The sequence below is a fragment of the Ips typographus genome, linkage group LG5, assembly GCF_016097725.1.
Source record: "Ips typographus isolate SLU linkage group LG5, UJ_Ityp_2.0, whole genome shotgun sequence".
In the NCBI taxonomy this organism is placed as follows: domain Eukaryota; kingdom Metazoa; phylum Arthropoda; class Insecta; order Coleoptera; family Curculionidae; genus Ips; species Ips typographus.
Genome location: NC_138426.1, coordinates 2400303 through 2426535, shown reverse-complemented (window position 1 = coordinate 2426535; position 26233 = coordinate 2400303). Strand labels below are relative to the sequence as shown.

General features: G+C 36.8%; 3 protein-coding genes across 6 annotated transcripts in view; 2 read left to right on the top strand and 1 right to left on the bottom strand.

The window, feature by feature from the left end:
- The window catches only part of LOC145729825 (uncharacterized), a 133219-nt gene that overhangs the window by 83474 nt on the left and 23512 nt on the right, over positions 1-26233 (top strand). For 2 of the 3 annotated variants that reach the window (XM_081980750.1, XM_081980749.1), the window contains exon 2: positions 24782-24965. In XM_081980750.1, coding sequence (XP_081836876.1) covers positions 24782-24965 — 184 coding nt within the window. Of the gene's footprint in view, positions 1-15006; positions 15184-24781; positions 24966-26233 lie in introns of those variants that run through there. The other variant, XM_081980748.1, reaches the window with a different exon arrangement.
- On the top strand, positions 1892-4501 carry LOC145729147 (uncharacterized). Its single transcript, XM_081979787.1, has 2 exons — positions 1892-2292; positions 2438-4501. Exon 2 carries the CDS (start codon positions 2910-2912, stop codon positions 3297-3299), a length of 390 nt encoding a protein of 129 aa, XP_081835913.1. The 5' UTR covers positions 1892-2292; positions 2438-2909; the 3' UTR covers positions 3300-4501.
- On the bottom strand, positions 4495-10815 carry MBD-like (methyl-CpG-binding domain protein 2). 2 transcript variants are annotated; one of them, XM_081979785.1, is made up of 3 exons: positions 10436-10815; positions 4836-5042; positions 4495-4788 (listed from the first exon to the last, which is right to left on the bottom strand). In XM_081979785.1, exons 1-3 carry the CDS (start codon positions 10677-10679, stop codon positions 4607-4609), a joined length of 633 nt encoding a protein of 210 aa, XP_081835911.1. In that variant the 5' UTR covers positions 10680-10815; the 3' UTR covers positions 4495-4606. The 2 variants fall into 2 exon arrangements, with proteins under 2 accessions (XP_081835911.1, XP_081835912.1); XM_081979786.1 differs by having other exon boundaries at positions 4495-4770; positions 10436-10808.

Below are 26233 nucleotides of genomic sequence, written 5' to 3'. Positions count from 1 at the left end.
CACTAAAAGAGACAACAAAGAAGATGGACTATTGGAGAAGAGCGGCAGGCAGGTCAACGATGGAAAGAATACCAAATGAGAGAATCAGAGAAATAATGAACGTCAAGCATACAATAGTGGACGACATTTAAGATAAACGACTAGTATGGTTTGGGCATGGGCAACGAATGCCAGAGACGAATACCTAAACAAGTAATGCAGTGGAAATCAGGCGGAAGGAGGAAACGTGGAAGACCCAAAGGAGAGATGGAGTAGACGAAGAGATCCAAAAACTAGGACTAGAGGAAGAGGCATGGAACGACAGGAATGGATGGTGATGGTAAACCGATATTTATATATAGGTTATGTTACCAGACGAGGTCCATTAGACGTCCTATACATTTTCCAATGCCAATTAATGTTCGCTTATGGATGTCCATTGACAAAATCTTCTCTGGCATCATCAGAGTTATCCACTCCCTTAACTAGTCGCAACTCAAATATGAGAGTTTATTTATAGGTTGTACTATATGGATTCCAGAGAGCGTATTCTTGAAACAAAGGAAGGAAGTTATCAAGAGAAAGGTCTGTGACGGGAACCTGTTATTGTCAGCTTCTTCTGTCACATTCTACCCACACTTCTCTTGAGAGTTCCGTTCCCTGCTTTCAAGAATTAGGGCCCAAGAAATTCGCAAATATTCATGAATTTAGCCTTTTTTTCTGCTTTCAAACGTTCAAATCATGTCAGAAGGGCGGACTTCAGAGACGGTCTTCAATTTGTACTCATCTCAGTCAGTTTTCCTTTAAAACTCACGCAATTTCCGATTTTCTTAAGTCCTCCTCCACAAATGTGAACTGATACAAGCAAGAATCAAAGTCACTGAAAGATGGTGCACGTCCATGGGTCTGACTAAAAATCCATCCAAAACCACTGTTGGCTGGAAAATCCGAAAACGATCCAGATATCTGGAGAAGTCGTGTGTAATACATTTTCAAACCTTGTGTTACAGAAGGTTTAAGGGACGATTACTGTAAGAGGGAACGAAAACACACTCTTAAGGGGCACTAAATCAGTGTTTTGAATCTACTAATGTGCAGGTAATTACGCTTGGGCAATATGGCGACGTATAATAACGTTTGAGACTCACTGGACATGTAGGTCCATCCTTAATTACAGTTGTAATCCCTATAACGTTTTAAAAACGAATAAGGAACCCAGATTACACATACATTATCTATGTAGGTCAGGAAACAGCCTGCAACACACATGTGGTCTCATGCTCGAATATGTAAATGGAATTTAAATTGCGATTTATTATGACGACAATACAGACATACAAACATCCAAATGCGGAAACAATACAGTTTAATAGCCGACGAGATGCCGTAATACTCTTCAAGAAATCACCTCGTTGCAGAATAGATTTACTTTCACTTTAATCAAAATGGTGCATACGACGTGATCTGTAAACTATAGTTTTGAAATCACCAGGCATTACACAGTTCACTAAACATTAACAAATATTTTTCTCGCTTTTGGTTGATTTCAGTGACGGAAAAGTACTTATTCTGTCAGTTTATTTGAGATTTAAAAAAAAAACATAAACGAAAATTCGTGTGTAGAAGAATGTTGTTATAAGCAAGTCACTATGTTGATACTGAGTTTTTGATTGAGACTATGTACTAATTTTCTTTACTTGCTTTCTAGTACTTTAATTTCCAGTTAAGTTTTTCTTACTCAAATCAATCAATCAAAAAAGTAGCTTTATTGTCGGAAACTTAAAGTCATTGACAAAGCTCTGAAAACACATACAAAAACAGCAAAAAAGAACATACATAATTATTACACTACACATACAATATGAATCACACATAATTACCTAACCTAACCTTACAATTATTAAAATAAAAACAAAGCAAAAAGGCAGTTACCCTGTATAAGAAAGGAGAAAGAGGATCAAAAACACAAACAGTACTGCTTGGTCAATTTATGGCAGAACAAGGCGCCTTAAGAACTGGAGTAGAATTCGTCCAGAGAATAGTACGACCCGTCAAGCAAAAACCTCTCAGCCTCACGCCTAAATCCATGCGCAGATGACTGGCCTCTCACGTGGAGAGGAAGGTTATTGAAAAGTCTCTTGCCACCGTAAATAAGCGACGACTTAATCTTCTCCGTGTGAGGAATGGGAAGCCTCAAAACGAATCTACTGCGAGTCACCGAGCCGGAGCCCTCGGACAACTGACCCCCAAACTTGCCACGGACAAGACAAATCGTCTCTAAGATGAAAATGCAGCACAAGGTGAGGATACCATGTTCAATGAAGAGGGATCTACATGAGGCCCTGTATCCAACACGACACCTCAATGCTCGCTTCTGCAGGAGAAACACAGAATTGAAGCGGCTTCGAGAACAAACTCCCCAGAAAGCTATGCCGTAGCGGAGATGGCAGTCAATCAGCATAGTATGCACTCCTAGCTACATGGTAATCCAGATTGCCAGAGATTACCCTCAATGCATGGCAACCCGACGGCAGTCTAGAGCACAGACCGTCCACATGCTCAGCGAATCGAAGCGAGTCGTCAATAATAAGACCAAGAAACTTGTTCATTCCAGGGGCGAACAATGGCTCACCCTCAACAAAAATCTCCTGCAATGAGCATCCAAAATGTAGGATCTTGGTCTTACTTATATTTAATGACAGTAAGTTGGAGTTGCACCATTGTTTGATTATGGAGAGGTCTCCATCAATAGTGGCAGTCAATTAATCGGCGCTCTTGCCGCTCCAAAGAATGGTCGCGTCATCAGCGAAAACAGTGAATTGTCCGTTAATAGGGAGCGAAACAATATCATTGATGTATATCAAGAACAGCAAAGGTCCAAGAACAGAGCCCTGAGGGACACCCGAAGTTAACATTAACTCTCCAGAACCATGGCCCCCGATGAAGACCTCCTGGCTCCGGCCGGACAAGAAAGAGAGAAACCACAACAAAGAAGCGGCTCGGAAGCCATAAGCTTCAAGCTTCCAAAGCAAGATCTGGTGGTCTACGCAGTCGAAGGCCTTCGACAAGTCGCAAAATACCGCGGCCGAAATATCGCCGGAGTTCATGCGATCATACAGATCCTGAAGAAAAGAAAAAATAGCATCATTCGTGTCCATCGCTGGCCGGAAGCCAAACTGAGATGGGCTGAGAAGCTCATGACGCTCCAGAAACGACATCATCCGCCTCTGGACCAGCTTCTCCAGCACCTTAGACAGTGCCGGAAGCAGGGCAATCGGTCGATAGTTAGCCGGGCAGGAGCCGGAGGGATGTCATATTAGTCATGTGCTCTCTATTCAGTAGTTTACAAAAAAATATTTCGTATTTCATAACCCACATTGAAGTTAACAGTTGGCAAATCGAGGTCAACTAAAAACATCACTTTCATCATTTCTGCACTTATAGGAAAATAACTATATTTTGTTAGATTATATTGTGTGAAGCTTAAGTTTTATCTAATTATCTGTCTGCAGCACTAAATGAGCCCCTTATTATCCCCTTGGCGAAAAAGAACAATGCAACAAAATGCGAGAACCACAGACTAATCAGCCTCATGAGTCACACACTTAAGATTATCCATTACAGAATATCAGTGCGAAAGAAACATCGGATCCACACAATTTGGATTCAGACGAGGTTTAGGCACGAGAGAAGCATTAGTTGCGACTCAAGTGCTGATTCAGAACTGCAACGATCAGAGAAAGGACATAATGCTGTGTTTCATCGATTATGAAACGGCGTTAGACAGAGTCCAACATCATAACTGATCCAAATCCTAAATAGATTGGACATAGACCAAAAAGACATCCGCTGCATTCAAAGCCTATACTGGAACCAAATGGCTGAAGTCAGAGTTGGTAACAATCTCACAGAAGCAAGACCAATTTGTAGAGGGGTCAGACAAGGTTGTGTTCTCTCCCCACTTCTCTTCAATTTATGTTCTGAAGCCATCTTTCAGGAAGCCCTAAAAGAACGTGGGCGTTAAGGTGAATGGCGTACGGGTCAACAATATTCGTTATACGGACGATACACAGTATACAGTTCTAATTGCAGATAACATGGAGGATTTGCGGGATATGCTTGGGACTGTCGGGGAATGCAGTACGAACATGGGCCTCCATATCAAAACCAGGAAGACTAAATTCATGATAATTACTCGAAAGCCACAAGAATTTCAAAACTCAAGCCTAACATATAAGACCAACTGATCATTTCTATGACTAGTTTAAAGTAGTTGTAAGTTATCACTGTCAGGCAATATCTCAAAAAATACTGCGGAAATACATCTAAATATTCCAGCATTTACATATTAAATGACAATGCAGGTTTGTGCTAAATCTGCTTATAAATTGTCTTAAATATATTGTGCAGTACGTTTCTATTTTAAAGCCATTTACTCAGCATTTTAATTCAGCGCACAATAGAGATGAAAATACAGGGTTTTCAAAGAAGAGACAACCATAAATAAAACAAAACTTGCAATAAAAAAGACATGTATTACTAACCAGTTTGTTACAAATAACCGCATAAAAAAGTGACCTACACTTAAATAAATTAATTTAAAATGCAATGCAATAAATATTGATATTCATTCTTTCAAAGCTTCCTGAAGCTTTTTCCTGACCAAAGCCACCCTTTCTTCCTGCCTTTTAATGTCCTCCTCCGACACGTTTACAGCTTGAACCAAAGGCTGTTTAGGATCCAAAAACACGCCCGGATTCTTTTCCAGCGAAGCTTTAGCTCCCATCTGGCCTGTAATAATATTTCCTTCTAACTAAATCGGTTAAACATAATCATCCAAATTTCAGTCAGTGTACCTGTTACAGAGCTTGAAGTCACGTGTAACGCAGTAGCCACACTCTGAATGATAGTTTCTTCGGTTACGTTTGGTCCTACAGGTTTTAGTCCTTTGGGCAGTTGCATGGCGTCGAATTCCACTCCGTCAATGTCACAGGCTCGTAAACCTTCCAGTCTTTTCTCCCAAAATAGTTGTTTGGGTTTCTCCTGATTGCCATTTTTATATTCTGAAAGATCACATCTGTTTTATAACAATACAGAAGCAAAGAACGAGATGTGAAACTATTGCAGGTAAAATTATGCCACAACTTTCTAAATCCGACTGTGTAAGTTTGTAACTATTGATATATTGTAAAAGAGTGATGGGTGTTGATGAGTCAAACAGAGAAAAAGTAAAAAAAAGGTGAGAAATGTAAGTATTTTCTTTAAAACAGTTCAAGAATTGCCCCCTTAAATATTAACATGTCAACAAAGAACATCCTGTATGATAGAATTTTAATTATTATAATATTTGGAAATTACGTACTTTTCCTTTAACTTGCCTTAAACTGTAGTTATTATTAATATTTGTGGATTGCTAGTGTGACCAAACAAAGAACAAAATTATGTTGCACTACTAAATACCTATAAAAGTGCTTAAGGAAGTTGCGGATGTAATACCTGAACCGCTAGCAACATTAAAGCTGTTTATAAGAAGGGTGAGAGGAATAATGCAAATAATTATAGGCCAATTTCTATCCTTCCCAATATTTGCAAGGTTATTGAGAAGGCATTATCTTCTAGACTTGTGAGTTTCTTGGATGCACAAGCAAAACGATTTTAGAAAAGGTAACTCCAACATGAGAGCTATTTATCAAATACTTACAACTGTCTTGCTTTCCTTAAGTGAAAACACATATACTTCAGCAATGTGTTTGGATTTGTCTAAGGCTTTTGATAGTGTTGACCATGAAGTGATGCTGACAAAGCTGAACATGATCATATCTTACTGGTAGGACTCAACAAGGTGGTTGAAGCGAGTTATCAGGGTGTAACAGTTCTGTCCGATAAAGTGTTAGTCAACAGAGGGGTACCTCAGGGTTCTGTCCTAGGTCCACTTTTATATATTCTATATACCAATGAACTCTCGGAGATGGTAAACACACAATACTATAAGCTGATCACTTTGGTTCTGAATGGTACATCCTTAGGGTCTCTCTCGTCCAATGGCGATTGACCAGCTTCAGCAGTATTTTGCATGCAATAATCTTCTCTTAAATGTGTCCACAACTAAATATTTATCACCCTTTAACTTTTCTCCATGGTAATAGAGAGATTTCAACGGTCAAGAGCCATTAATTTTTTGGGAGTCAATAAAGATGAGAGGTAGAGTAGAGGAGAAGCTCTGCGGATGGATCCAGCAGAGGGTGTCTGCACTGAGACAGGCCAAACAGCGAAGCACTTTGCATTGGGTACACACGCTATTATATTCCAGGCTGAGGTGCTTGCGATCTTGTATTGCGGGCTAGAACTACTCTCGGGCCCGCGACAGGAAGATACAATTAACATTTGTACTGACAGCCGAGCTGACATCATGGCAATCAGTGCTGAGGCAGGGCAAAGAACTCATCAGTGGAATGGAGAGAAGCAGAGAGAACTTAAGGACGGTGACCGGTTTACTGACTGGCCACTGCCAGCTGAAACGGCATCAGTACTTGATGGGTATAACCGAGGATCCTACTTGTCGAGGATGCTTGGAAGAGGAAAGGTTGGCAGGACACATCTTGTGTGCTGTCTAGCCTTCATTCGTTCGCAGACAACATTCCTGGGACAGTCAATAATGACGCCCAGGGCAATCAAGGAGCTAAGACCTAGCAGACTGGTTGGCTTCATAAAGTCGACTGGACTGCTGTAGCTACCAATAACCAGGATGTGACGGGCCCATACAGGAGGCCTATACGTTTCTGGGCGCTGCCCCCCCGGTTTGCCAAACAAATAGATGAGAGGTTGGATTGTTTGGCTGGGGGGTTGTCGCGATACTGCTTTGCAGGATGGTTGCTTGGCTGCACTGTCAGCATATCATGCGTTTGTGGGGTCTAGCTGCAGTACGGTTTGATATTTTGGGGCAACTCTAGTAATATACATAGAATATTTAAACTTCAGAAAAAATGTATACCCTACGTTCTATATTTAGTTAACATGAATTGGCGGTATTCATGTAGGGAGTGTTTTGTTGAGTATAAGTTGCTTACTGTCTCAAGCATGTACATTTTTCATTGTTTTATGTTTATTATTGATAATTCGGATCTTTTTGCTGACTCAACTGCAGTGCACGAGTACCCAACAAGAAACCACAACCTGTTGCTTCAGACTAGATATAACCTAACCTATATGCAACAAAACGTTGGGAACTCGTGTAAGAAGATCTACAATTCGTTTCCCATAGAGGTGAGAACACTACCAGAGATTAAACTAAGAAGATGACTAAAACTTTATTAGTTGAAAAAGCGTTTTACAGCCTTAGGGAATTTTTTGATAGCGCTAGGTCTATTCCTTTAGAGTAAGTTTTCAATTACTGCATAACTGTTTTCTAGTTGTCTTTTCTTTTTTGACATTGTTCCATACCCTTTACAAGGGTCTTTATTAGTTTGTACTGAAATGAACAAAAATAAATCTATCTATCTAATGAATTGCATTTAATTACTTACACGGTTATTGACCTAATAACCATAAGTGGTAAGAGTTAATGAATGTTACATTATTTATGATATTGCCCTACTAATGTCATATGAACTAATATATTTCCCTTGGTAAATATCAAATGAAACAGTCTAAAAGATCCTGTCTGTCCCCCAGGGTATTATGTAACTAAACGAAATTCGATCCATTTGCAGCACTTGAACGGTTGCAAAGAAATTTAACACGGCATTATTGTAATTTCAGCTGTCGCACTATATTTCAAGAAATTTCATGCACTGATACGTATTAACATAAAAACAGCCCGACAACAATGTAGATTGGGATTGGGAAAATTAATTATCACAACACAAGACAAAATTGTATCATTATGTATGTATCATTACCCAGTTTTAGTTTTTCCTGCAATCATGGAGAAAAGTGTACTTTTCCAATTTTTTTCTGTCGAAAATTATGATTTTTGTTGCATTGATGATTGAGACGATAAGATCTTCTATTCCGTTCTAATGCGGCAAAGTTGGCTAACATAGGGAAAAGTGTGTTTACCGCATTCGATTAAAACTGCAGTCAGAGTGCATAAAGTGTCATTTGTTAGGCAAATAACAATGGAAATTTTGAAGATAGGGTTTTAAGTGTGTTGGGAAACCAGAGAATGTTTCTCCATTGGGAAAAGTGTTGTATGTCCTGATTGAAACAACTTTTTGTGAGACCCTGTCTGTTTGAAACTTTCGCTACTACCGCTTTGTGATTGTAATGTGATCATGTCATACATCATAGTAAATAGAAAAATCAAAATGGTGTTTATATGCAACAAGAGAGTTGATACCGAATGTTTGCAAGTTTTGATTATTTTAAATTAAACACCCTGTATTTTATTTGCTCAATCGAAAAATCTTTTTTTTCTCTCAAATGTATGTATTTTTGCGGTTATATTGGTTACTTAATATAATAAAGTTTAGACAGTTGCAAAAGTTAAAATTATAAGAGACAGGTCACGTGACTTTGATAATTCAATTTTTGAGCTTGCAACACTGTAAAAGCCAGTTGACAGCTGGCAAAACAGTCACGTGACCATAAAAAATAATTTGAACTGTAAAAATTTGCTAAATCCAATTCAGACAGTAGTTAAAGCTGAAATTGTAAACTACATGTCATGTGACGTTAAGGAATGCTATTCTGAGCTTGCAACACTGTAAACGCCAGTTGACACCTGTCAAAAACAGTCACGTGACTTTAGAAATATAGTTGAATTCTGGAAATTTAGTAATTTAGGACATTTAGACAGTTGAAAAAGATGAAATATTCAGAGACAGGTCATGTGACTTTGATAATTCAATTTATGAGCTTACAACATTGTAAAGGTCAGTTAACAAATGTCAAAACAGTCACGTGATCATAAAAAATAATTAGAAACCGTAAAAATTTGCTAAATCCAATTTAGACAGTAGTAAAAGCTGAAATTGTAAACTACACATCATGTGACGTTGAGAATGCAATTCTGAGCTTGCAACACTGTAAACGCCAGTTGACACCTGTCAAAAACAGTCACGTGACTTTTTAAGTGTAGTTTAACTGTTAAAAATTTGATAAATTAAATTTAGACAGTTGCAACTGTCTAAATTGTGTGACTGCTCTAATGTTTTTAAAAGATTTTTAATTGGGCAGATACGGCCCTGATATTTGGCACAAACCTAGCACAATGATGGCCAAATCTAGGGTAGTAGCAAAACTGTAGAAATACAATCATTAAGGTTGATTTTCGCTTGCACTAACTTGCCAACTTAATGCGCAAAATTCATTAGGATAGTGGCGGTGTTTCAGGCAAATTTGACCCTTACAAAAATTATCATTTGCCAAAACATTTTCAAAAAAATTCCAAGCATTACGTCGTGGTAGTCCTAGTAAGTCACGTGACTGTGTTTTCCTAATTTTCTACAGTCAAATCAGCCTTCAACCAGTCAAAAAATGTTTGTGGTGCATCTGGTCACTAAATCGTAAATAACAGGTATTTGTAGCACATTGTATATACTTTTTTTACATGATGGACAACCAATGAAATGAGCTTCTCATTGACATATAAAAATCGATTGGTTAGTCGTTTGCCTAGAAGGCGTCAACATTGACCAATTTTTTTGGGGTATCTTTTTGTTTAATCCTTAAAAACTCACTTAATTGCACTACTTTCAGTAGAGTTTCATACGTCAATAGATAGCCAATGAAATGAGCTTTCTAAAAATATCCCTATTTGGGTTGACAGGTTAGACGGTTTGACCACTAGAGGGCGTCCAATTTGACCAATTTTTTTATCACTTTCTTGGTGCATCCTTTTGTTTAATCCTCAAAAACTCCCTTAATTTCACTATTTTTGGTGAAGTTTCATACGTCAATGGATAGCCAATGAAATGAGCTTTCTAAAAATACCGCAACTGGGGTTAATAGGTTGGACGGTTTGGCCACTAGAGGGCGTCAAAGTGGACTCATTTTTTCATGACTTTTTTTGGTGCATTTTTTCGTTCAATCGTCAATAACTAGCTTATTTGCTACACTTTGTATAAACTTTTATATGTCAATGGATAGCTAATGAAATGAGCTTTTTATTGACGTGTAAAGTTGATTGATTAGTTGTACGCTCGGTTGTAAGGTTTCACCACTAGAGACAGTCAAAATTTTTGAAAGTAAAATTACAAAATTAATAATTTTTCCTCTTTTTCCAAAAAAAAATTACCAAACTTTATTTATGTTTATATTTCAATGTATAGAAAAAATATTGTATGATAATTTTTTTATAGTATAAGTAATTTAGACCCTTTAAATTTTATTGATAATACTAATTAAGCCCCCAGTAATGCCTACTTATTCTTAGTAATGTTTCCAAGTAAAGCCCACTAATTCCTACAGTTTCTACACTACTATAATGCCCCAGTGGTTTACCCCTCGAACCTACCTGACTTGACTTTACTCTCCTGGGTTTTATAAACTGTCACCGGTTGTTTAAATATCGAGGCAGTTTGCCGAATGGGGGGCACAAGAGAAGCATCATTCCTCATAGTTCTATTGTAGTACAAATCAACTTTACCAACTTGCAGACCACTTTTGCGTAGCGCTTCTTCTCTCTGAAATCGTTTTGGTAGTTGAGCACACTCATATTTGGTTTTTTCAATGGTGATTCCCACTGGAATAGCACTCATTTTCACTACTACAAGCTAAATTGAATAGTCTGAATCGATTTGTTGATTTATTTAACAGGCAAAATAAAAAGTAAATAAAAAATCAAAACATTTTTAAAAGTAGGGTTAGTAGTTTACGATCTGTCTGTGTCAAACTGTCAAATGTCTTTTATTAGGGAAAGCAGTATGGTAATACAGTGATCAGGCTTTGTGTGTCTCACTCCGGCGCGATGAATATCTATGCGATAAAAAAAGATCGAAAATTCGTCAGACTAACACGAGTCGGGTACAAAGCTGAATACGGACTGAACTGGGGATGTCCTTGGTTATCGATTGGCAAGCAGGGGCTAGGCATGTGTTCGTTGTTCGTTTACGCCGAAGCAAGAATAACGGTCTACCGAGTGTTGTAGGTTGTAAGCTGTACAGGGTGTTACAAATTCGATGCACTAGCATTGCTCTCTGAGAAGTATAGTTGATAGAGCTTTAATTAAATGGAAGCAGAGTTGCGCATTTTACTGCTAAATAATTTGGTAAAAAAAATTCCAAAAATTTTCAGTACATTCGGAGATATCCAACAAAAACCGAAAAAGGAATAGTAATTGGCATCTTATTTAAAATTATATTAGGACCAAGTTTTTATAATTGGCACTTTAGAAACGGTTATTGGCACCATATGGAAACGTAGGTAAAAAAAGTAAGCTCCAAAAATTTTGCTTAACTCGCTTATTTGACAGTTGACGACCAAAAGTGATTGAAATGAAAAGATAGTTCAGGTCGTAAACTTTCCAAAAATATGCTCATTTAAGTTAATCGGTTGCACTGTTTGGCCGATAGAGGGCGTCAAAGTCAAGCTTCACAAACCTAAAAGTGATTTAACCACTTTTGCTTTAACCTAAAAAAATTCAGTTGTTTGAACAGTTTACGACAAAAGGTCACTGAAGAATGATCAAAATCAAAAAAAAATTGGGATGATAGTTTGACCGCTAGAGGGCGTCAAAGCTTTTTGACAATTTTGACCATGTTTGCTTTTTACACAGTTTTTGATATAATTTCCGCAAACTAAAAATTGTTTTTCACTTTTTTGAGAAACCCTATACTCAGCCGTTAATCTGAGACACTGTAGTTTTGAGGGTTTTCAGTTTGTGCACCGCCCTCTGTACAAGAAAGTCTAGAATGTCACTTTTAATGGCGGCGTTAGCGGTTTTCGTTTTGTACACAAACCTATGCAGATGCAGTAGAAAATATGTTTTTTTTTTATTTTTTCGTGTAGTTGATTAGAAGTTGTGAGTGAAAAATCAAAGAACGCTTCATTCCTGATCCAGATATGTATAGATATGGCTTTTTATACCCAATAAAGTCCAGCCAAAGCAAGTTTGGTTAGAACCCTTTGTCCTGGAATGTACAACAAACTAATGTGAAAACTGCTCAATCAAAGAAAATTTGGAAATCCTTGAAGTTAGATAAGCAAAATTGGTCAATGGGTTTTATATTATTACCAAGACCTTTCTTTTAAAATGTAAATGTGCCAATGGAACTTCTAAAAGCTGTCCTGTTTCTTCAGAGTAAACCTTTGTTCCTCTCAAAATGCAGGCGGCCTCAAAATGTAACTCACATACCTATGTATGTAAGAGGCAATAAGTTTACTGAATGAGAAAGCATATTGTACTTACCACTGAGTATTGTGTTGGAGTAAAATCATTCCAGTTCAAAGCTTTCAACCACTGTTGGGTTGGAGCAGGGCCTTTTGGAAAGTAAAAGACTGATACTTTTGGGCCTTTCACCAAATTGCTTTTACAATTTGGCAAACAACAAGTGGACGGCATATTGTAGAGGCAAGAGAATTTAAGTTAAAAAACCAACAACAAATTATAGAACAATGAAGAAACAATAACAATAGTGATAACACAATAAAATGGACACAAACTACACTTTCACTAGAACAATAAACATATAAACAACAATATATAATAGCAAACAAAAATTACTTTGGCAAGTAATCCCAAGTCTTGACTTTAAACCTTAAAAATTAATTTAATCATCGAAAAACTCAATTTCCACAATACAAACAAATGCAAACTGTCAACCACTATTTCGGCCATATTGGAATTTTTGTAGTGAAAAACAGACCTCTAACTTGAAGCGTTCCTGAGATATTTCGCAAAAACTACAAAAGATCAACTTTGACGCCCTCTAGCGGCCGAACCGAAAAACCTAGTTAGATTTACTTAACGTCACGTGAGAGCACCATTTATTAGCTTTCTTTTGTTATATGGCTCGTATATACAGGATGGTTCAAATAAGCGAGTTATTCACGATTTTTTGGAAAAGTGCACGAAGCACGAAAAATACATCGAAGGAGACCATGAGTGCAGATGTGTAGATATTGAGATATCTTTGAGATGATTACATAGTTCAGTAGATTTTTGTATCGAATACTGACTTCTAAACTACTACTACTACTACTCCGTAGCACTACAGCCCAGGGTGGGTCTTGGCTGCCTCGACTATATCTGCCTCCACCTGGAGCGGTCGTGGGTCATCTCCCTCTATTCTTGCTGGTCTACACCAAGGATAACCTGTTTTATTAGGCGATCGTTTTGGCTTCTTTGCAGGTTCCCTGCCCATCTTAGTCTTCCGGACTTTATCTCATCCTGAATGATGTCGAGGCTTTGATATATTTGAGCAAGCTCAGCATTGCTTCTCATCTTATAATGGCCAGTTTCAGGGTTTCGAACAGGGACCATATATCATGTGCAGGTTCTTTCTCTCAAACCTTCTTAGGAACTCTGTGTCGCGAACTGTCAGTGTCCTCTTTCTTTTCTTTAGACTTCTAAAGTATGTAGTAACTAAAATACTCACTCATTCAGCCTTCTGCATAGGCGATAACATGGGGAGTTGCAAAAGGGGGACAGCTGGGTTAATAGAATAGGTTTTCTGTAGATCAACTTTGTGTGTTTTGCTTACTGTTACACTATAAAGTGAAGATGGACTACTTCTTTTCAAACATTTTTATAGTTCGTTCTTAAAGAGATGGAATCAAAGGATGCAGTCTTGCCAGGATCACCCTGGGTGAGCCTAGGAAGCTGGCGCCGAAGAAATATTTGGTGAATATTTGGTGATTCACACTGTCAACTAAGGAAACACCTCCATACTATGGGGCTAGTGGACACACCTCTATGCAGGATGTGTGAACAGGAAGATGAAACTGTCGGGCATGTCTTAGGCTAGTGTCCGGAGTTACCGTCAATAAGAGAGTGTGTGTTCGGTGAGTCTTGGCCTACACCTGCTGACATAAAAGAGATGTACCCCTAGTGACCTGTCCACCTTCCTGGGACGGTTACCTAGGTGGACAACTCGGGAGGATGGCCTAAGTGCTGTGGGTCTACACTCACCCTCCCCACTCTACAGATACAGTTCGTTCTTAAGTATAAGAACAGGAACTAGGAAGGACCCTTTTTATTTTGTTCCAGTGTAAAGTGTTTGTTTGTTGTTTATTATTATTCATGAAGCAAAATATAATGTTTTCGCCAATCCTGTAAAAACAGTTTAAAATAAAGTCAGTAACCAATTTAGTGTTAGTTTTACCATCCTATTTTGGTTGGTATTGTTGTGATTTTTTGTTTGCCTTCTCTCTTGTGACAAATTGAGAAGTTACCACAAGTTGACGTAAACATATAACAATAGTTGATAACGAAGGCGGAATGATACATTATTTTGTAGCTAGACGAAAAAACTACCTATTGCAAAACTTTGGTAGGAGGGAGAAGCAAAAACAATCAATAATATGTAAAATATCCTTGGTCCAAAAATTTTGGGTGCGCCATTGTCAAAATGCAAGATCCTGTTATATTAATCTAAGTAAAGTGAATGGTGCAAATTAGTAGTGATTTGCAAAGCCGTACCAATTTGAAGGTTTCGATAATTTGTGCTTTTCGTACTGGACAACCTGATATTGGAAGCAACTAGATAGGAAGTGTTATTATATCAATAAAGACTTGATAAGCAGCCTAGATTCATGGTGAAGGAATCATAATCGTGATGATTTGAAAAACGTGTCTAAACTTATATAATTCACGAAAGTTGCGGTTTTTCTCGGGCAGTGGTACCTTCGAGGGCACTGCACCAACATCAGTTGCCTTTCTATAAGCGCCGACCTTGCATTATTATTGCAAGGCCGTTCCTCGAGATTTGTCCATCTCTCTCAAACGCAACACCGCTTATTTCATTTTGTTTATAACTGTATTATTAAACCACTTTGACTTTTGCTTACTACCAACAACTCGATCGGATTGCTTCATTGAATGTAGGTACCCTACCCAAACTAAAATCTTGTCTACTACTAGATTAGTATCGGTTGATATTTTGGTCCGGCTGCGGTTCGATAATTGCGCTAATATATTGCGTAATATGAGTGTGACTAAAATGTTCTAAAAATTCTACTTAGGATTTGTGTATTGTTTGTCAATCTTAGTTGATTTATTATCAGAATGGTGGTATTGGATACAGCCTTGGATATTAACTTTGGGTATGTGTAAACCAAATTGTATTACGTTTTAGCAGATTATTTGAAACTTTTATCAAAATTATACCTATTTTAAATAACATAAATAGTCACTTTTAAACATTGTTTATCAGAAATTAAATTAAAATGCATTGCGATACTTGTGGTTTTAAACAAAGACGTGAATTCGGTCATGGCATGTCTTTGATAATAATATTTAAGCAAGGTAGTTTAAAATTGAACGATTGTGTTAAATGTGTATCTCGATGTGGCTGTGAAGAGCCTTTTTGGACTGTTGAAGGCTGTGAGTCCCTACTACAGAGAGCAAAAATGCAGGACGCAGTGAAACAGCTTATGGAGATGATGAAGGAAATTATAGCAAGCCAAGTAAGTCAGGATAGCAAATATGAGGAGATGAAAGCAAGTCAAGACACGATAAAAGCAAGCCAGGAAGAGATAAAAATTAGCCCAGTGAGTCAAGACCAGTTCGATGCGAAACTGGAAGTAATGCAAGCTAGCCAAGAACAAAAACTGGAGGAACTGCAAGCCAGTCAAGACCGTAGTAGATAACATAAAAGAACAAATCAACGACCAGTTAGATTGTGTTATAAATAAAATGAAGAGCGACATGGGAAATAGGATTAAATATGTGATCCATAATAGAATCCTGTTGAAGAAGTTACGGGAAGAATAAGTGGAGTGAAGAAACTGTCCAGAACCTACACCTCCAGTGTATGGTATGGTAAGACCTCCTGGCAAATTTACAGAAAACAGTTCGAGGCTGATAGGACAAAACAGGCATTAGCCTACCTATATGGACACCCATATTAGAAAGGAGGAGCTTGAGGCTGCCGTGGAGGCAAATAACTGGATATCAAGCGACAAAGTAACCGCCTTGGTTTTATCGCTCAGAATTGAAGCCCTGGAGGTTTTGCAAACCTTGGATGAGAGCCGTTATAGGAATTACGCAGACTTGGTCCAACACTTAGAGATGAGGTTTGAAAACAAGCATCTAGAGCAAGTTTACGAGAGACAGTTATCCAGCAGAAGCCAAGAAACCTTGCAGCAGTACGAACAACTGCATCCCAGGACATAAGAGAGCGTTTGTAAGAGACGTAAAAGATCGTGATACTGAGCAAACTTTAAGACTAAGCAGGTGCAAAACATTACATAATGGTCTTGACTACGCTTTGGAGTTTGAGGCAGTAAAGCAAGTCACTAGGACATGCACAAGTGGGCCAAGTAAGAAGCTGAACACCAGAGTACAGGAATCGATATTCAATCAGACTGGAGACCTTACGAAAAGAGCTAATGAAATTCTGGAGTAAAGTAAAGAAGCAAAACAACCGTAGTGAGCAAACACATTATCTCGTTCTTTTGAATGATGGAACTGCGAGGAAAAGGGGCACATTCGACCTGAATGCCCTAAACCGAGAAGAATAGAGACCCAGAAAAGTTGTGAAAAGAGAAGTCTGCACGATTCTTGTGATGCTGGAACTGAGGTGAAGAAGAACATAAGCAGCATCAGTGCCCCAAACCAAAAGGAATGGTAAATTATGGAAGAGAAAGCCTCTAGCCAATGTTCACCAGAAGACTGAAAATTATCATTCACCTTCAGTTATTAAGGTGAGCAATACTGGCTTAGTAGTGAATCGCGAGATTTGCGGAAGGAATTGTCAAATGGTTGTCGACACTGGAAGTGGTTTCACCATAGTAAAGCATTGCAGAATTAGTGATACTGGAACAAAGTTTATATTGGAAACAGCCGGAATAGATACAATACCTGTATTGAGAATCCGTGAAGCTAAAATCAAGTTCAGCATGAATTCAATTATTTGGTTCTCGTAGCCAATATAATCGATGATGTTCTGATGGGTCTGGATCTTGTGAAGCAACATAAATTCCATTTGGATTTGGAAAATAGCCTGATCAAGGTTAATCGAGACGAGTTTAGTGTGAAGATGACCGAACAGACAACACGAAGGGTTACATTGCAAGGAAATGACTTGCCCAGAGTCATGAGTGGTTTTAAAAAGTGAAGCAGTTTTGACACAGAAAATATTGGATACACATCATCGTCCAGATATCGACTTAGTTGAACAAGTTGGAGGAAAGAACAAGTTTGGAAGAAGTAGTCGACAAGGCAGACGTTATGGAACTACATACTCATACATACTTGGAAGGAAGGGATTTTAAAACCTTTTACGAACGTTAAAACGGGATCCTAAAGGTCACTTGACTGTTTTAAATGGCGAAACATTGATTAAAGGGTCACGTGACTGTTTTTCAGTTTAACCTGATATTTTGAAAATCTCGTGCCTTTTTCCAAAGTGCAAATGGTCACGTGACTATTTTCAATCATCAAATTTAATTTTAAAAGTCACGTGACTGTTTTTTCAGTTTGAAGTAATATTTTGAAAATCACGTGACTTTTAAAGTAAAAATGGTCACGTGACAGTTTTAAATGTCAAAATATTATTTAAAGGGTCAAGTGACCGTTTTTTAGTTTTAAACTGATACACTGAATCACGTGACTATTTTAAAAGCTTAAACTATCATTCTTAAGGTCACGTGACAGTTTTTGCGTTAAAACTGATATTTTTCAAGTCGCGTTACTCTTTTTAAGATTAAAAATGAAACTCGTAATGTATTTTAAGTATAAAATTAAATAAAAAAGATGAAATTTAAATAAAGCAACTGAGAGTAATGGGTAGAGTTCGTACATTCAAACATTGCAACGTAAAGTTCAAAATGACCGTGCGAGAAAGTTAGACAGTTCCCACTTTCTATGGTGATTTTGACAGAGTTATTTACTAAAGCTTTTTAGAATGACCGGACCAGTGTCACGAAACGATAATTACAGTCCCAAATTTAGCGACCAAAAAAGGAACTAGTGGAGCAGACAAATTACCGACGTAATGCGGACTTTATTTGTGTTTGTCGCTTCCTTTATCTCGATCGGATTACGCTTTAGTGTAGAGCTCGACGCTAATCTTTGGACGGTCCCGAACTGTCAAACCTTCGTCAAACCACTTTTTCCTCTTCAACAAAGTTCGAGTCTTTTCGAGTGATCATTAAAATGTCTTATACTAAATCCAGATCAGCATGGTTCACTCAAATTTGTTAACGATCCGACCAGAATTACTAATACGAGTTACAAAACCACCAAAGAGCAGTGATCATAATGTTTTGTCTATGGTTATTGATGCACATCTGAGAGATTGATTACTTCATGCAGAAGAAGTTACATTATTGCCTCGACAGCTTGCATGAACATCAGATATACGGATTTGAGTGTTGTGCACATAATGGCTAATACGAATCTTAAACTTGAGTGGTGTCCTAGAACAACAGTAGTCTTACAAGAAAAACATGTTGACAAGAAATGGATAACTGAGGCCATCAGAAGCAAGATGAGACAAAGGGACAGCCTGTACAAAAGAGCTGTGTACGAAAAAAGCTTAGGAGCTAAGGAGTATCATTGTTAGTGATATGAGAAAATGCAAAGAATCATTTTTCACAACAAAGAAAATCCACAAGAGTTGTGGAAAAATGCTTCCAGATAAAACAGATCAAATTTGTCAGATGGCATCAACTTTTCGGGCTCAACATCTGTAGATGAGCAAGAAATAGTTCAACAATTATTTTCCTGATAGTGTGGATACAATAGTTTACCAGATCCCGGCATGAGGCTTGCCACTACCACTAACTTTGAGAGGTAATCAACGAACTTTTGGAAGGTTTAAGCAGATATGTGGCATTATCACAGCGGTATTTAAGGATTCCCTTTGTCACATTATAAATGCATCTTTGAGTAGTGTTATATTTCCCAAATCCTGGAAGACATCTATCGTTTTGCCTGTTCCAAAAGTGCCTAATACTAGTGTCACACCCGTGTTAGTAGTTACGGTGCACACCCAGTAACCAGCATAGTCAGCAATTTTAGGATAATGAGGTCGCTGACGAATATAAAAGATGCACCGTAGCTCGACTAAATCACCGAACTCTGGGGTCTTCCCCAGAGGGAGGTCACTTACTGATCTCTGGGTTGTGTAACGTAAACGCGGAGCATTAGGTGACCAAGTGCCACACCAGATAATCAGCCCTAACAAAGGAAATAGTGTGGGCGAGCAGCAATAGTTGTCTCCCTTTGCTAGGAGCACAGCATCTTTACCGGCTCGATGAATGCCTTCGGACAAGAGTATAGGGTTCATTCATCCCCGCTAAAGCGTACGTCCTCCGTGAATCCTACAGCTACTGTCCAGTATCCTACGTCATCATCTACGCCGTCTTGGCAATCTGGGGGTAAGAACATATTGTACTCTTGCCTTAGTTTCCAAAATAAAGTGGGTTACCTGGGGAATCCTGAGGTTTCTTCCCTATTGATACTAGTCAGTTTCGTCCTATTAACACAGTGCCATGAGACATTGTTCACCAAAGTCCTCGAAAACGAAAAGAAGGTGGAATACGAATTAACGACATTCCATTGAACAATTTGCGCTATGCGGACGATACAGTACTTCTCGCCGAAAACCTGTCCGACTTTCAAAATATGTGGAATAATCACATCTAGTCGAGAATATGGTCTAACACTCAACGTTAAGAAGACCAAATACATGATTGTTATCAAAACTGACGTGCCAAATGTGGATCTGAATGTGGAAGGCGAAACGCTGAGAAGAGTCGAGTGCTATGACTACTTGGGGACCAGTGTCAACTGTTCTGTGGACTATTGTTCAGTATTGGCATTGAGAACGCTCGTGCATCCTTCATGACAAGAAGCTGCTCTGCAGTCGCGATCTGAGCCTGGACCTAAGAACTCGTATGCTCAAATGCTAGTGTGGAAGCTTGGACCCTGAGCGAAAATTGGAAACCTTCGAGATGAAATGAGAATGTTGAAAATACTATGGACGGAACATGTTACAAACGTAGAGGTCCTAAGAAGAACGGAGAAAAAAACCCTTTGCTAGTACCAAAGCGACTTAGTGGGCCCTGTGAATGCCTTCTAACCTGAGTCTAGGTTACCATTCATCTCGCCCTCCGCGCCCTCTGTATGTTTTCGACAATAAAGCGAGACATTATGCACTCGGATGGTGGATCTAATCAATCAAACAATGTTGTTGTTACCGCTCGCATTATGTTAAACTTGGTTGTGTTTTGAGTGACAAAAAGTGGTGATTGATATAATACTTGATGTGATTCAGTTTTAAGTTTTGCACCCTTTTGCATATCAACTGCAATAAGTTTGGGAGGATTTACTTTTGTACGTGAGTGTTGTGACAGTTCAAGGTAATTTGTCAGTTTTTTTTTTTAAATACTTTGAGGCGTGGCTTAAATTGATCATTTTTACGATTAAAAACGTTTATACAATAATACACAAGGATTCAATTCTCATCTGGCATCTGTGAGGTTTACGAGTTAATTTTTGACACAGAAAATAGTCAAAAAACTGGATTTTTCGACGACTTACTTTGAAAGTACCTCATGTACGCTTCCATTTAGAAGCAGAAAGGGGTTATTTGCCGCGCGAGAGCAGAAAGAGAGATTTTCTGCTCTAGAGCGTTTTCGCTTTCTACTAACAATCTAGTCACCAACTTTTTTCGGCGTTTCCATAACAACGCTTGACATACCTGTTTGAAATAACCACATTCCGTCAAAGTGATTTATCGGTGACAATGAGTTCGAGCGACGAAAATGATGTGAGTTGTCCTTCTAATCCACCCCACAGCAGTCGTCGAAAAAATATCGTCTATATTTCGAGCCAAAAGTACTTTTGCCGCTTTTACATGATTGCAGCGTTCGGCTTCGCCTCAAGCTGCAAATTTCATGTGCAAGCGGCAAATATATACTTTCCGCTCTTAATATAGAATATACTATTTTACTGCTGTTTTTCCAAGTTCCAAATTTTTTTTTTGTTATTTACTACTAGAAATAATTTTAACATTCGATCTGCATTATCGAGTGTCTGAAACTGGATTTCAAGCACTAAAAAGAGTGCGAAAATCAAGACAAAACACAAACAAGACTGGAAATGACTTTACTAAGACAAAAGAGAGTCCAAAAGTCAATTTTCAGGACTGTAATTGGTGTACAACTCAATTTTCTGGATTAAAACAAGACTAGAAATCAATAACTACACATAACAGTCCAAATCATCACCAAAGAGTCTGGAACTGAACTTTTACCATTAGAAATAGTTTAAAACTCGATTTTCCAGTCTTAAAGCACTAAAAATAGTCCAAATTTCTTAGAAATGCTCCAGTTTATGTTGCACAAAGATGGTGAAAAGCCTTAAAACTCAATTTTTCAGGCTGAAAACAGCTTGAAATGCTCGAATTTTTATCACTAAGGTGTCTAGAAGCCGATTTAATAGTGACAAAACTTGAAATAGCATTTTTAAGAACTAGAACTAGAAAATTGACCAAAAAACTTAAAAACTTATTAGTAAACCTAAAAACTGTTTTGGTAACTTGAAAATTGAGTAAAACTATTAAAAATTTACTAGAAAAGTTGCAAATTGACTGAAAAACTTGAAAATAGATTTAAAAACTTAAAAACTCACTAGAAAACTTAAAAACTGTCTTGGTAACTTGAGAATTAACTAAAAAACTTGAAACCCACTAGAAACCTCAGAAATTGACATGGTAACTTGAAAATTGACTAAAAAAATTAAAAATTTAATAGAAAAGTTGCAAATTGACTGAAAAACTTGAAAATAAATTTAAAAACTCACTAGAAAACTTAAAAGCTGTCTTGGTAACTTGAAAATTAACTAAAAAACTTGAAACCCACTTGAAAATTGACTAAAAAAATTGAAAATTGACTAGAAAAGTTGCAAATTGACTGAAAAACTTGAAATAGCATTTTTAAGAACTAGAACTAGAAAATTGACTTAAAATTTTTAAAACTCACTAGAAAACTTAAAAACTATCTTTGTAACTTGAAAATTGAATAAAACTATTAAAAATTTACTAGAAAAGTTGCAAATTGACTGAAAAACTTGAAAATAGATTTAAAAACTTAAAAACTCACTAGAAAACTTAAAAACTGTCTTGGTAACTTGAGAATTAACTAAAAAACTTGAAACCCACTAGAAACCTCAGAAATTGACATGGTAACTTGAAAATTGACTAAAAAAATTAAAAATTGACTAGAAAAGTTGCAAATTGACTGAAAAACTTGAAATCGCATTTTTAAGAACTAGAACTAGAAAATTGACTTAAAATTTTTAAAACCCACTAGAAAACTTAAAAACTATCTTTGTAACTTGAAAATTGGCCAAAAAACTTAAAAACTTCCTAGTAAACCTGAAAACTGTTTTGGTAACATGAAAATTGACTAAAAAATTTAAAAATTTAATAGAAAAGTTGCAAATTGACTGAAAAACTTGAAAATAAATTTAAAAACTCACTAGAAAACTTAAAAGCTGTCTTGGTAACTTGAAAATTAACTAAAAAACTTGAAACCCACTTGAAAATTGACTAAAAAAATTGAAAATTGACTAGAAAAGTGGCAAATTGACTGAAAAACTTGAAATAGCATTTTTAAGAACTAGAACTAGAAAATTGACTTAAAATTTTTAAAACTCACTAGAAAACTTAAAAACTATCTTTGTAACTTGAAAATTGAGTAAAACAATTAAAAATTTACTAGAAAAGTTGCAAATTGACTGAAAAACTTGAAAATAGATTTAAAACTTAAAAACTCACTAGCAAACTTAAAAACTGTCTTGGTAACTTGAGAATTAACTAAAAAACTTGAAACCCACTAGAAACCTCAGAAATTGACATGGTAACTTGAAAATTGACTAAAAAAATTAAAAATTGACTGGAAAAGTTGCAAATTGACTGAAAAACTTGAAATCGCATTTTTAAGAACTAGAACTAGAAAATTGACTTAAAATTTTTAAAACCCACTAGAAAACTTAAAAACTATCTTTGTAACTTGAAAATTGTCCAAAAAACTTAAAAACTTCCTAGTAAACCCGAAAACTGTTTTGGTAACATGAAAATTGACTAAAAAAATTAAAAATTTAATAGAAAAGTTGCAAATTGACAGAAAAACTTGAAAATAAATTTAAAAACTCACTAGAAAACTTAAAAGCTGTCTTGGTAACTTGAAAATTAACTAAAAAACTTAAAACCCACTTGAAAATTGACTAAAAAAATTGAAAATTGACTAGAAAAGTTGCAAATTGACTGAAAAACTTGAAATAGCATTTTTAAGAACTAGAACTAGAAAATTGACTTAAAATTTTTAAAACTCACTAGAAAACTTAAAAACCATCTTTGTAACTTGAAAATTGAATAAAACAATTAAAAATTTACTAGAAAAGTTGCAAATTGACTGAAAAACTTGAAAATAGATTTAAAAACTTAAAAACTCACTAGAAAACTTAAAAACTGTCTTGGTAACTTGAGAATTAACTAAAAAACTTGAAACCCACTAGAAACCTCAGAAATTGACATGGTAACTTGAAAATTGACTAAAAAAATTAAAAATTGACTGGAAAAGTTGCAAATTGACTGAAAAACTTGAAATCGCATTTTTAAGAACTAGAACTAGAAAATTGACTTAAAATTTTTAAAACCCACTAGAAAACTTAAAAACTATCTTTGTAACTTGAAAATTGTCCAAAAAACTTAAAAACTTCCTAGTAAACCCGAAAACTGTTTTGGTAACATGAAAATTGACTAAAAAAATTAAAAATTTAATAGAAAAGTTGCAAATTGACTGAAAAACTTGAAAATAAATTTAAAAACTCACTAGAAAACTTAAAAGCTGTCTTGATAACTTAAAAATTCACTAAAAACTTGAAACCCACTTGAAAATTTTGGGGCCTCTATTATTTTATATAAATGACTTGGTTGGTGTGGTAAACGTATCAAAATTTCAGTTGTTTGCCCACACGATACAATGTTATATTACATGTAACGGGAAGAGACATCAAAGAGTTACAAAGCAGTATGAATGCAGAGTTAGAATTAGTTTATAAGCGGCGTTGAATGAGGCATCCATAGAAAGTAAGGAACCCATCTCAGAATATTAGAAAATCGCTCCTCTAAGACCAACTACAATCAAATTAAACTTTCTACAGGCTGTACTATCTCTATAAAATGTAGCGGAATTTACCGTCAGCAATATAAGAAATCTCAGACGCTTCGTGTTTTAGCTTTTATCATTTATCTTAGGTTTAGGCCGTAATTAAACCGGTAGAGTCTGCAGTAAACTTGAGTTTTAAACCGTAACTTGTAAAATTGCAATATTTACGTATTAACGAAGTTGAAAATGTTAAGATTTAACTAAACCGGTAAAAGTGGCTGAGAAGACAAGTATCTACTTGCATTTATAATTGAACTACCTATGTAAATTTTGACTGGAATCTTGTCATAATCATTTTTTGTGCGGATATATGAAACAGCTTGCAAGTAGTGCTAAACAAGTTCAATATCGTAATAAATTGCGATCGTTTCTTTATTTAGATATAAAACCGGCCCAGTTTTCAACATACGTTCTTGAAATCTATCTCAGCCTTGGTCCAAATTTGTGACCTTTTCAGATTTATTGAACCAAACAACTTGAAACTTGATAAACACTTTGCAAACTCTATTTTTATTTTCAGGTCAGGTAGTTTAGGGGCAACCCCTAAACCGTTCCTGCAGCCCTCCCACAATCCGTCTGATGAACAAATGAGCAGTGATGCAGAGACATTAGAGGATGCTAGAAGGTTAACTCGAGATCTTAGAGCTAAAACCAGGCAACAAGCCCAGCAGATTATGGCATGGCGAAGGGCGTATAAGATGCAGGTAAATTAAATATCTTGGCAATTACATTGGCTGCCCTTCATTATACGTTGAAGCACCCTGTATCCCGGTCTCCTCTGAGAATATGCCCCAGGTATGCTATCTTTCTGATCATACTAGTGTCAATTCAGGAACAGCATTTGCTCTATTTAACACTTCCTTGTTGGTCTGCCTAGCTGTCCAGGATATTCAGAGGATTCTTCTATGTAACCACATCTCAAAAGCTTCCAGGTGATTGATTGTAGCAGCCTTTAGGGTCCATGTCTCAGCTCCATTGGCCAAATATAACATTTTATCATTCTGAGAACGCTTTCATTTTCTGTCTTAATTCTGCACTTAATTTCTTTATCTGAGTCTAGCTGTTCCCTGATATAACAACCAAGATACTTCAATTGGGTAACTCTCTCAACGTTTTGTTGGTCTATCTGTAGGGAAGAATCAGCGTGGGGATGGCGATTGAATATCATAACCTTTGTCGTATTGACAATTTCTTCCTGTCGTGTTTACACAATCCAACAATTCTCGAAGGTGGTGAATACTATCGCACAACATGGCCGTGTCGTCGACATATCGAATGTTATTAATCAGTTCACCATTGATCTTTACTCCAAAGTTCTTATCCTGCAAAGCCTGTTTGGGACCGAATGCATCCTTGTCTGATGCCTGGTTGGATGCTACACTCATCAGCCAGTCTTCTGCCTCCAATACAAGTTCTTTATAATTCTCAGATCTCCAGCATCAATTCCCACGGTTCTTAATATGTCTAGTAGTCTTCAATATTGTACCTTGTCGAAAGCTTTTTTTATAATCTATGAAACATACATAAATATCCTTGCGCTGGTCACGGCACTTTTAGGGCAAAAAGTGCCCCATCCAGATCTTCCTCGCATTGACTCCTTATCATTCCATGTATTATGCAGAGAAAAACTTTCAATGAATGTATCTCACCAGGACATCCTGTTTTCTTCGAATTTGAGAATTTCTGGGCCTTCATCTTGATTTACGTTATCCTGCCTGTTTGGTCTGTTGTCCTCAAACAATTCAGTCACATATTTACTCCATACTTCTAGGATTTCTGTTTCACCAATAATAGCTTTTTCCGCGCTATCCTTTAGTAAGCTTTTTTTTTTAATTAAATATACAATCCATGAATTAGTGTCTTCTTTTTGGATAAAGATAAACTGAATGTTCCAATGATAGCAAAAAACTTGGTTTTGAAAAGAGATTGCAAAAAGTTTTTCTCTTATGGTTTTGGAAAAAAGATTTTCGGA